The 12,952-nt window shown below is 40.3% G+C and overlaps 1 protein-coding gene across 2 annotated transcripts in view; it reads left to right on the top strand.

Annotated features, from left to right (window-relative positions):
- The window catches only part of KCNK2 (potassium two pore domain channel subfamily K member 2), a 105,147-nt gene extending 99,195 nt beyond the window's left edge, over positions 1–5,952 (top strand). For both annotated transcript variants that reach the window (XM_057397034.1, XM_057397035.1), the window contains one exon: positions 3,598–5,952. In XM_057397034.1, the coding sequence (XP_057253017.1) occupies positions 3,598–3,915 (318 nt within the window). In that variant the 3' untranslated portion in view covers positions 3,916–5,952. The remainder of the gene's footprint in view (positions 1–3,597) is intronic.
- Positions 5,953–12,952: the final 7,000 nt, after the last annotated feature.

Raw genomic sequence — 12,952 nt, 5'->3', positions numbered from 1 at the left:
TTATCAATAATTTCTGTGACTAAGGCCTCATCCTCGTGCCTCATTGCCCAAAATATGGCAGCTGCAGAGTCTACAGAGCTGTGTGCTGTAATGAGGAAGGACAATTGGAGAACTGTAATCAGTTGTTGCAATAGGCAGGTATGTTAAGATTATTCCCTTTATTTGAGTAGCATGGGCAACTGGCATTTCGATCGCTTTGAATAAGACTTTTCATGGCTGTCAGCTCCCAGATGAAGAGGGGCTGAAATGCATTATGATAAAATGTCATACCCTAAGGACAGAAAGAACCTGAACGTACACAGAAATGCCCCTATGGAGAAAGGAGAGAGCAAATTATAAGAGCATGTTGCTTATGTATACTGGCTGTTAAAAACTGCACATTTCTTTTCCTATAACCTTTTGTGCTTGAGCCCGTAAGTGCTATGGAATTAGGAGTTTTATTCTGAAGAGATAACATTTTTGAGTGCATTTCGGTTCACACAAAAGCTAGGGGCGGAAAGCAGTAATCTGGGGCAGGCATAGTTCATGCAGCACTCAAATTCTAGTTTCTCATGCTGTGCCAATTACCTCTGTTTTACTACTAATGCATTTTCATTTCTGCTTAGAAATAGCCTACCTTTTTTAGCACCATAGCTCTGGTCTACAGGTAAATACAATTGAGTCCACCATATTCATGTTCCACATCACCTTTAACTGGAATGTGAGCCCCTCTCCAAAGCATATCTAATAATGTTCTTTAGCTGGCTGCATAAACTTGCTTCCCAAAAGAAATCTAACTGGAATTTAGTCACCACGTATCCTAACAACTAGCAGCTTTAAAGTTCTTCTGAATAACTTATGCGTGCAAGAGTTAAAATACAGCAGCTTGCCCTGTACAAGATGGGTACATCACCAGCACTGAGGTGAGCTGAAGGGGGAATTCTGAGCTTATCCTAAGGGTTACATAGACTAGCTTTGATCAGGAGCATGGCCAACTGTTTTTCTTTTGCTGAGAAAACATGAGGGAAGTGTGAATTGAAACTACAAGTGAAAACAAGTTTTAAAAGCATATGGGGAGACAGTTCAAGATGCTTGTAGCTTCCAGTAAGTTGCTAAGACACAATTTTAAACTTGCCAGCCTGGTAACATCACTTGAATGTGAAAATATGCAATGCCAGAGATGTGTGCCAGAGCAAATTAACTGGTCTAGCAAATGCTTACACAGCTGGTGAGGGGTAAAAATGTGTAGGATGAAATAGGAAATCGTATACTGGCTCTTTGCTCCCTTGGACAGAAGCATGCTTCATACAGGGGAAGTCCAGGTTAGATATAAGGGAGAAAATCTTTATTGTGAGGGTGCTGAGGCACTGGCACAGGGTGCCCAGGGAAGTTGTGAATGCTCCATCCCTGGCAATGTTTAAGGCCAGGTTGGACAGAGCCTTGGGCAACGTGGTTTAGTGTGAGGTGTCCCTGCCCATGCCAGGGGGTTGGAACTGGATGATCTTAAGGTCCTGTCCAACTCTGACTGTTCTATGAGTCTATGACCCTGAGCAGCCTGCCTTTAGCAAAGCTTTGGAGAAGGACAAACCTGCCCAAGGGGGTACGCTGATACAGCTTATCGTATTTTTATTACTTGTTTACTGCAAATAAAAATATTGGAGCAGATGAAATGTTCCAGCGTTTACAGGTTTCATTATTTTCGGATCAGAAGTGCAGTGTGTCTGACCCTAATTGCACAATTTAAATACTAATAATCCTTCAGTTGGGTGAGTGTGTGTGTTATGGATAATATCCTTGTTTTAGACAATATACGGAATGGGTCTGTATTAATCGCCTGTGTAATTCACTGAAGCTGAGACAAATGGAATAAAAGGAGCCCTGGGTAAAGGGGTTTTGTTTTGTTTCTGAAAGGGGAATTTTTCCTGAAACCCTGTCACCTCTGGGTAGGCTGCTTATCCTTTACCATCACTATATTCCTGGTTTTCACTGCACTGCAAAGCATAAATAAGCCCATTGACCACTTTTCTCTGATGGTTTATCCCCATATTTCCCTGTTTCGTTTTTGTGGGTGTTGGTTAGTATTAATTGCTGTGCTCACCAAGTCTAAGCTTGCCTGCTAATGATTGAAATTCTGGATTGAGCAGTGCCAATTAGACTAATTTGTGTAAGAGGGTTAATTCATCTGAAATGCTTTGCTTTGGAACAGTCTATCCTTCCTGTGCTGTAACTTCCAGCTATTAACTGCCTACAAAGCAGAGATTTAAAGAGAATCAATCTCTTTGCTTTGCAGTTATAACGAGAGAACCTTCTTAAATGGTGCTTCCTTTAGTTACGTAGTTAATATTGTAACAGGAGTTTGGTTGAAATATGAGCAAGAAAAGAATTGTAGAACAACAGAATGGTTTGGGATGAAAAGGACCTTATGATCATCCAGTTTCAACCCCCTGGCATGGGCAGGGACTGCTCACATTAGACCAGGTTGTCCAAGTCTCCATCCAACCTGACCTCAAACACTGCCAGGGATGGAGCATTTACAAATTCCTTGGGCAGCCTGTTCCAGTTTCTCAACAAAATACAAATAGTATATGAATTACAAGGCCACAGTTCACCTCGGATGATTATATCGGTGAGTTGCCCAGTCTGCCTCATACTGTAGCTGAATTAAAGATAACCTGGGATTCCATGCCAGCAGCTGCCTTTCTCCCCCTCCTCAACCCTACCTTCAGAGTCTGGGCTCATGGGATGCTCCAGCTTTCCTAGTACTAAAACATTGAAATGCTGGGAAGAAATCTCACAGAGTAAAGATGATGGCAAAGTGAAAGTAGGTCAGCCTTTCTGTAAAGTCAGTCAGTAGAAGGATGTGGAGAGCTGAGTAGGCAGCAAGGATCTACATACATATATGAAATTCTAGTGAAGGCACAAAACTGGTAACTTGCAGCCAATCTGACTGGAAATCTGCACAAAGCAGGGGAAATGCCCACCTCCAGGGTGCAATTGGTACTACTCTGCAATTGTCTTCAAGCTGCTGTTTAGTAGGTCATTGCAGTGGCGAAAGCAGACATGTTGCTGACATGACTGGAGCTGTTGCTGTATTGGTGCCATGTTTGAGCAAGCACAGAAAAGAAGGAACACAAGCAGCTGATGTTTTCCTTTAAAAAAGCTTTTCTGTCCAGCTTTAGAAAGATCTTTGCCAGGTCTGTCTGGATCATTCCAGATACACTAAAAGTGCTCTTAAATAACCCTGCACCCTAGTAACAATACATAACACAACCCAGACTGCTGGGATTTCAGCATCCCCTGACCAGCTGGGTACTGTGCAGATGTCAGGGCTCTGTAGCTTTCCTGTATTGCTGACTGCCTGTAATTAAAAGGAAGAAATATTAGCAGACGAGACTTTTATTGTGGTTTTGAGTTGCTGTTAACTCCTACCAGTGTGACATTTCTCTTTCAGTTGCTATCAATAAACGAATGAGTTTGTGACATGAGAAATCTGTACTGGCAGCAGCAGCTCTTTGCCAGCCTAAAGTCACATTGTGCTTTCACTGGGCTCTTGAGACTAAACAATGTCTGAAGTCCTTGTAATGCTTCCTTTCTTTTTTCCCCTCACTTTTACCACAGGTAGGGGAATTCAGAGCCCACGCTGCAGAGTGGACAGCCAATGTCACTGCAGAGTTCAAAGAAACCCGAAGACGCCTGAGCGTGGAGATCTACGACAAGTTCCAGCGGGCTACCTCTATCAAGAGGAAGCTCTCTGCAGAACTCGCCGTCAACCACAACCAAGACCTGACTCCCTGCAAGAGAACCCTGTCAGTCAACCACCTCACCAGTGAGAAAGACATCCTGCCAGCTCTAACAAAGACAGACAACATTTACATGAATGGTTTGACGCCGCACTGTGCAGCAGAAGAAATAGCTGTAATTGAAAACATTAAGTAGCCATGACTTTGAATCCCAGCCCTTGAGGAGCTCTTGGCTGAGACTAGCCATATACCTTTTCTCTTTTCCCACCCTGTCGATGATCAATGCTAATAGCATTTTATATGTGTGCATGAGTTTCACAGAAACTGCAGTCCAGAGTTACCATCGCATCTCTTCAAAGACACAAAGAATGGCACTTCTGTTATCGAAAGATGCTGGAACAAACAACATCTTCTGCCTTTATCTGCCCAGACTGTTTATCACGTCTCTTAACGTGCCATACGGCCTCAAGAATGAATCACATTTGTTTATGGTAACAATGTAGCTTTGAGGGATCAGTCCTTAAAATTTCAGGGTCTACCTTACTGAGCCTAGGAATGGACCATTTCTGGACTACAACACATTTGTAAATGGCAAGAAATGCTTATGCAGCCTTTTACCTAAGAAATTTTTGTCAGTGCCTTATCTTTTGAAGAACCAGAACCTCTACAGTTCCTGTATGGTTTTTGTTTGTTAGTTTTTTTTCATGAGAAACGTGTTTCATTTGAGCTTTCATTCTTCTTGAAATGATGGTGTTTTAAAAGGTGTCTGTTGTGAAGATACCAACCAGCATGAACGAATGCCAAAAGCAGCAATCATCAAATGATGATCTTAGCTCTAAATTTAAAGGCACTGCAGTTTCAGAAATTGAAAACATGCCCCCCAGAAGCATTTTATTTTACTCAGGTCCAGCTGATACTTGTTCACACTGACTTGTAGAATTCGCAGGCCCTCTTTGGGTCTTGTCTATTTCAAGCAGTGTTCAGCAGTTGTCTTTGCGTCAGGTGTACCAAAAAAACCTGCATCTTATCTGTCTGTCATCTAATTGCTTGATAGATGACATGAATAAATGAAAATTACTACTTAGAGGACAGGCTATTTAATTGCTGTATTCCAATAACCACATCCAGCAAACAATGCAGAAAAATACAGTGATTTTTCTAATAGGCATAAACCTGTCTGCCAGATATTCGCTCCTTGAAAAGGATTCTTAACTTCAAGTCAAGTCACACCAGATGCCATATGATATTTTACCAAGGAATCCTGCTGGAAGTGCTTTCCTGAATGTCGCACTGTACAGTGGCTGCCTGTGATGGAGCTGTGACTGACGTGGTATCACTGTGACTTTCTACATTTCAAATAGAGATGGCTCTGGATAGAAGTGCAGGCGTGAAAAAGAGCTGATAAATAGCACAATCCGAATACTGATGATTGTTCAGACAGGATAGGCTGACAAGAACCAGATCTAAACCAGACTATGGGGGGTTTTTATTGGTTTTAAGAAAACACTTTAATTTTGTACCTTCTGTTTTGCTTATAGGTGTACATGAGATTCAGAAGAAATGCAGGATGGAATGGATAATTTTGCATTTTTTTTTCTTATGTTAATCTATTGTAACCTGGCTGTACATAAAATGAATAGAACAGGCCTTAAGAGAACAATTAAGGTTCTGTGTAAATTAAAGAATGGGACTTTGCTGATTGGGCATGATTCAAGTGGCAAATATTACAGCATCTCTGACCATTAGATAACATGCAAGATATGAATGTTAATGTTTTTTGGATGCTTAGCTTGTTTTCTAATAAAATATAAGTTAATATGTAAATTCAGTCCATTAAGTGTAAATATCAGTCAATTAACATTTACAAAGAGTACGCTTTTAAAACAAAGGAGATTCCATGACACAGCTTATAACAAAGATCCTTGTCTCCCCAGCACAGTGTTCTGAATGTCCACATGGCAAGGGTTTGTTTTGCCGTGTATAAACTGTGAATTGTAATGAAAAATAAAGTTTTTCATTAAAATAAGCTTTTCTGAATCTCCTGCTTGCTGCAACTGGAATGCTAAGAAATGATTTGTGAAACTGATTTTTGTGCTTTCATTGGTTACTGAGCATAGTAGTTTTCCACCTGCTTTAATTTAAGCTGGTTTAGCAATAAAGTCTTGACTCACCCAGCACAAATTATTCTTTTCCTTGATATTAAAAAGGATGCTCTTTGGTTGCTCTCCCTGAAGTTGTGTTTCTTGCTGTTTTGTCTCAAAAGCTTGGCAGGCTGCAGTTTCTCCTGTCGTGCTCCAGAGCTGACGGCACTTGTTCCTTCTTTGCACTGAGGGAGATGCGGGGAGCTCTGACCTCCTGTCCTTCCAGGTGTCCTGGGGCTGCTTCTGCGCAAGTATGTGAACAAGCAGCTATAAGGGCAAAGCCTTTCATGGCAGAGCAGTGACTATTTTATGATGGCTTCTTTAATTGTGTCTGGGTGGTGGTAAGAGGACTGATTTCTTGCATTGCCCCAAATATGTCTCGGTGCCTTTTGGATCTGACTTTCAGAAACGGACTGGTAATGCTTCATGTTTATTGTCTTTGACACTCAGAGATGGGATACTTAGGTTAAATACTCAGATTGTTCTAGCCAGTTTGTTTCCAGTTAGAAATCTATAGGAGCGAGTGTCTATGTGGTTGCTTCAAAGAAGCTTTGGGGCATCTCAGGACCTGCTAGAAATGGGTATGTTGGTTTGAAATCCTGTGACAGTGTCTGAGACATTAGTATGGACATTTGTTAAATCCATTCACTTATTTACCTTAACTTTGTATATGATCTTTCAGAAAAGAAGCCCTGTTGATTCATATAAAAAAAGTTACTGGGGTTTTCCACATTTGTAACATACGTAAATTAATCCTACTTTATCAAACTAGATTTGCCTGTTTGGAACAAAGCATTAACAAATAAAGTCCTTTATTTGTAAGTTTAGTAAGTGAAGACTAAGAAAAAAATGGTACAGGCCAGATGGTATAAGTAAGAGGAGTTATGGTGATCCAACTGTGACTAGTACCATTACGCTAGTGGAAAATCTTTCCCTCTTCACATACACTGATATCACAATTGGTGACATGAATTTATAAACCGTGATGAACTCTATAAGACTCTATAAAAGATTTTGCTCCTGTATAAGAAGGCTTTTATATTAAAACCGTGTCTTTCTAGCTCATTTATCCCTTCCCAATATGGAGCTACAAAATCATGAATTACCACTCAATGAAAATCCATTTGTAACCTGCTTTCTCTCAAATAGATATGGGGACATCTCCAGACTGTCAGGCTACTTGCTACTTAAGCAGGTTTCTGAAAATGGTATTTCATTTTGGTAGCGGTTTCTTTGCTTTTATACTGCCAATCAAGCACCATTTCAAAAGACACTGGCAGAACATGAAGCACAAGTTGTAGCACATAAGAGACTGTAGAGGCACTTTTGCCACTTGACAAAACAATTTAGTACTCAGTGTTACAGGAAACACTGCATTAATAAAACCTGTTAGAGAAGTAATTAGAGAGAACCTGTATTGTTTAATGTTGCCTATTATAACCATGCGTTTTCTTGCAGTTTCTGTTATATCTGGCAAAGTGTCTATTGGTCAAGTCTTTGATTATTTATTTTTTTGATAGCACTGCATGGGAGGTAAGGAAAGAACTTGGGAGTTGCGAAGGATTTGTTCCATGCTCCGTTCTTCCTTGAGTACCAGGCCAAACGCTGACTGTGGCATCCTCAGTTCTGTAGGTCCTCTTTTCTGATGTTGAGGTGCTGCTCTTTGAGCTGTAAACAGCCTGGAAGGATCAATCCTGGAAGTTCATCAACATCCTTAACCATGCCTTCCTCTCTTCACTTCTTCCTGAAAACTTCTCTGATAGAAGAGGAGGAAAGCTGGAAGGTAACACAGGAACCCACAGAAGGGACCACCCTTGAACTGAAATGGACCTTCCTTAGGTCACCAAGTAAGCTGTAAGACCAGGGTGGCAGATGAGATCAAATCTTACCTGTATATTTGTTTGGAGTTCTTGCTACTCATGCATTATTTCTACTCCAATGACTTCTAACTAGGAATACAACACACTGTGTGGAAGGAGAAATGCAAGGCTGCTTTACTTCTCTTCAACTCTACATGCACATCACAAGTTTACGTATGTATATAGCTATATTTCCTGGGAAGGAAATTTTCCTGTCAGAGGAACTACATCTAGTGTCGAAATACAGCAGTAATGTTTCTACTAAATTGCTGTGATACAGTTATGTGGTAATTAACTTTTCTTTCCTACCTTGCAGTGCTTATTAAAAAATTTATATATTTTACAGGAATTTGTCAGAGTTAAGGTAATTATTTTGTCATAAAACATGAATCAGGCTTTTTGTGTATGTGTGTCGCCCTGCAGATTCAAATGAGCAATAGGAAAAATAGAGAAGATGCTGATTTTACTATTAGAGGTAAAAACCTGTTGAGTCACACGTATGAAAAAAGCTAGCCCTTTCATTTGAGCAACCATTCTCTGCTTTGCCAAATTATTGTTATCATTGTGAAAAGCCTATGTGAGAATCAATTTGAATAGGTATAATATACTTAGAAAACTTGAACTTTTATGCCATTGCTTATCACGCTTTCACAAACTTTCAGAGGAATATGCTCAATAAGCTTGTAAACAGGTATGTTATTTATGGTAGAACAACATCATTTTACTCTTTGTACATTCCAGCTGATACAGTATCTTATACAGCTTTTTATTCTGGACCCAGATATGGTCTTTCCCAGTAAGTGTATTTTAGCCTTGTTTGGCAACAAAGACTGATTTTGTTGGATGACTAGAAATACGAATTTATTGGTTAAAAATTCTCTCGTGGGAGCATGAGAGAATACATTGGTGGTTTTTGTGTGCTTTGTGTGAATTTTGCATTTTTTCCAAAGACTCAGTATTCATGTCCTCAAGCACGCTCAAATAGATTGATAGAAAGTTTTCCTGAAGTTTTTTCCAAGATCATGATTTTGCCCAAAGTTTCCCTGTATTTTCTGTCACACACAGAATTTTTGGACAGTTGAGTGGTGAACCCAATAGGGCTCTCTGAGTACTGAAATTAATAGTCTGAAAGGGGGAATTATAGTGCATCCCTGCAATGGACAATCCCTTCAAGTCCACTAGGTCTGGTGTTGACCATGATAAAGGAAGGTTCTACTTTAACTACCATAGCCGTACTTTGTAATACAATCCCTGTAACGTATAGAGCGCTTAAAATAATTTCTCATTTGCTTATTCTGTAGTAGAAGAATGGGAATTTTACAGATTTAAAGGCACTGTCTTGCACAACTTGGACAGAATAATAGCCCAAGAGTTGCAGTCAAGGCCCTTCTGAACTACAGAGTGAAAAGCCGCAAAGTCTGAATGCTTTTTTAACGGAGAAAAACTTAATGCTTTGCAGCGAAAAGGAGGATGAAAGTTGGCTCCACTGTGAAAAGTGAAAGTGGGAGTAACGTGTCATGTGCTATTGTGTGCTTTGTAAAGTGGGGATGGAACAGGCACAAAGGCTTTTTCATTTCTCGGTGTCCTTAGAGACAGTCAGAAGAGAGTCAGAGAGTAGCCTGCATTGTATCAGTGTATTATTGCTCTTTTGCAATGCTTTTGCAAGCTATTAAGTGTATTATACCTTTCTTGGGTGCTGGTTGGCACTATGATGGGATAGTTTGAAAGGGAAGACACCTTTTCTCTCGCTCATACTGCACAGGTGGAGTAAGTAGAGCTGGCTTTGGCCTTTGTAGAACAGGAGCAGCATTTGGGGAGTTCCACAGCCAAGTGCTAAATGGTATTCATTTTCTTCCAATATGAAGCCCTTAAAACGCTGTTTTATATAGAGAAAGGGTCTGGGAAAAATGGATTCCTATTTTCTCTCTCAAGACCAGAACAGAGGCTACAGTTCTGTTTTGTCATTGTAGCTGCATGTCACTTTTGAGCTTGGCTTGGCTTTTAACAGGCGAGACTGTAGCACAAAACTAGCATTAGAAGTGGCTCCTGTGACTTGCAGAACATTAAACATCTGGGACTGTTTGGAGAACTCGATAGGATTAGGTGGAGCTTTTTTGACTATCTAAGTATCATAATGCTTTGCAGAGAAGTGTTTTGGGATCCATGGTGATGAGCCGTATCCCCTTCCTTTTGGCTTGTTTTTCCTGATCAGAGAATCTTGGCAGAATTGCTTTGATGCTTCCCCAGCTATAGCTGTATCCTAAGCAGTTTAACGGAGTAAAAAGAAAAGCACATTTTTCCAACCAAGAGGACTTTTCACTTCAGTGACTAAACACTGCACAGAGGCAACGACTTATGTTGTTGTTTTGATTCCATGCGCAGACTTCAAGGAACGGAGCACTGAACCAAGATTATTTTTTCATTATTCCTGTTGGTTTTCCTTTCAGATGTTCCCGTTCACAACCTCTCAGAGCCTCCCCTTGCACTGACTGCGGAAAGCCTGCTTATTCCAACCCAATCGAGACTTCAGCATGAAGCCTATTATGAGCGAAAGAAAAATCAGGCCAAGTGTGTTTATATTGTGTGTTGTTAATAACAGCAACAGCTTTTGGCTTTTGTGAAGCACTTGTCAGGCAAGCAATGCAAGGTGCTTTGAAAGCGGGCATTAATTAAGGTTGACAACCTCCACCCTCTTCCCTTGTCATGAAGTTAGGAGTGAAGGACATCGATGAGTGCTTTTTAATCTCCCTTCCCAAATTGTGGCGTGACCCTCCAAGAGCAATGTGTAGTGGCTACTTGGTAACTTACGTGTTTGTGTAGGCACTATGAACATGGTGCTCTACTCCTTGATAGAATACTAGGATGAAGTTATCTGTAGACTTCCATTAACTGAAGTGGGTTTTGAATTGGACTCATCTAAGAACTTGTCTGATTCCGGTGCAGAGATCCAGATGCTTTTATGTGGACCTAAGTCTTCCCTTGAACTGGCTTTTGAGTAGGACCTAGAGAAACTTTGATGCATGAGCAATAGAGAGGAAATACACATCTGTTTACAATAATGGAGGCTTTTAAGGTGTGATGTCATTTATTGAGGTGGTATCAATTTTGTATGCTTCCAGGTTTTCCACTTTTTCACATTGTTCTGCTAGACTCGCTCTTCTCTATACTCACCAGCTGTTCATCCCTGTAAATCAGTTTGTTGAAGAACATGTAACTTAAAGCCTAATTTGGAAGCTTGCCCAGTGAAACATCAGCACATGGAGGTTCTGAAGCATCTCTCAAGCTGCTAAAAGACCATATCGGGTAAGGGGTACGATTTCTCAAGTAGGAAATACATCTAACGTGTTTTCACCTGTTTGGGGCAAAGGGGAGAGATACGCATGACAAAACCAAGATTAAGAAAAGAGCAATTGAAAGGCACAAAGAAGTCTCATATGACCAGTGTGTTAATATAGTGATTTGATTAAGAAAGGCATGATGCCTAGAGCAGACTTTCATTTACTTGATTTATTTTCATGCAGTTCTTCCTTCCAATGTAAATACTCTGTTAAAAATTCTACGCATTTCCTGTTTCCTGTTTGAGGCACCTGAAAAATCGGAGTTTATATTGGATTGTCAAGAGTAGTAATCGTGCTAACAGTGAAGGGTGAAGTCCCTATGGCTTATTTTCTGTCATTTATTGAGTAGTGAATTACGGTTCCTAAAACCACATCTCTGTTCTCAGTGCACAGTACCCCGTATTACTAAAATCATTTAGTTTCACAAATCTGATTATGTTCATACTATTGCTGAAATAAGACAGCAGTTATCTTGGCTAATAAAATTTCTAGCATGCATTAAGAAGATCAGAGAACATCAATGACTACAGCTGCTCCTATTTTTATGGCACAGATTGTTCATCGTTCTCCACAGCTAGACATGACTTAGTTATGTGTTTCTGGTTATTAAACCTTATAATAACATAAGGCATGCTATACAATCAACTCTAATAAATGACTTTATTGCCAATATCTAGTAATTTGTTATTCTTATCTCAACTATTTTCAAAAGAAAAAAAATGCCTAAGCCCGATTATGGGTGTTTTATGAGTTGATCAGTGTGACCTTTGTGGGCAATGCATGAAAAGAGGTAGCCAGGGCCTTGAGGATCATCAACCATACTTGCTCATTATCGTGTCTCACTAAGGAAAATGCTAGTTCATTAGCAGCTTATGGCGATAAAGGAGAGAAGTTGAAGGGGATGGTAATGGTACTGTCTACTTGCTGAACACCTAGGGGTTGACTTATTAAATGAAAAGAGCAGTATCCAACCAATACTTCTGATCCTTGGATTATCCCTCTGTAGCAAGACAAGCTAGAAAAGTCTTTGTGAGAGGACTGAGATTCTCCTGCAACCTCTTTGTGAGCCAGCAAGTACAAAAGGTCACAGGGATGACACTGAAATGATGCTAACACTTGGCAACAAGTCAAGCATTGCTGGCTCTGTGGAAGCAGGCTAAAATCACAAAAGCATGCTGTGAAAGGCCAGGAAATGCAGAGAGCCACTTGCTGAACTCAGGAATATGTACTCTGAACCATCAGACTGATGTTCATTTTATAAAAGACATTAAAGTGCAAAGCAATGGAAAAGAAATTACAAATTGGGTATGTAACACAGGATTTACTGTGGAGCCCAGGCATTCTTATTTCAAGGTCAGAGAATTACCTTTAAATTAAAAAGAATCCCTTTCTGCTTCAGCATGTGTATAGGACTGAGAATGGAGAACAGGTAGGAATCCTCCTGGTGTTCACAAACCCACCTCAGTTTGTGATTTCACAGGCTCAAGGTGAAGCACTGCTGTGCTCTCTCTCCCTGCATCCCTGCTGTTGTGACCTTGAGTTCAGCAGCAAAGGTGTGATGATCAGCATCCATTATTATGGCATGTATCTACTGAGTTTAGATCCTAAATACCCTTAAAGCCATCAATCCTGTCTGAGGTCTTGAGATAATTGAATTTGGACCAGATTCTTAGAGTCATATTCAAAGCAGATGATATCACTTGTGGCTCTTATTCCATACCGTCCCATACCCCTTGCCATGAGGAGCAGCAGTGACATCAGTATGTTAGGCACAACAAAAGTGAACATTTGGAAAACAACTTACAAATGTTCACTATGGATAAAAAAATGAAAAAGCCCAGAGAACGCCTTTGAAACAGCTCAGCCTTCAACGTGTCAAAAAGTAGGACACCTAA

Source organism: Pezoporus wallicus, unplaced genomic scaffold (genome assembly GCF_028554395.1).
Source record: "Pezoporus wallicus isolate ANWC-B61680 ecotype Strahan unplaced genomic scaffold, APGP_CSIRO_Pwel_v1 contig_14703, whole genome shotgun sequence".
In the NCBI taxonomy this organism is placed as follows: Eukaryota; Metazoa; Chordata; class Aves; order Psittaciformes; family Psittacidae; genus Pezoporus; species Pezoporus wallicus.
Note: the sequence above shows the minus strand (reverse complement) of the source record. Positions and strands in the feature narration are given on the sequence as shown.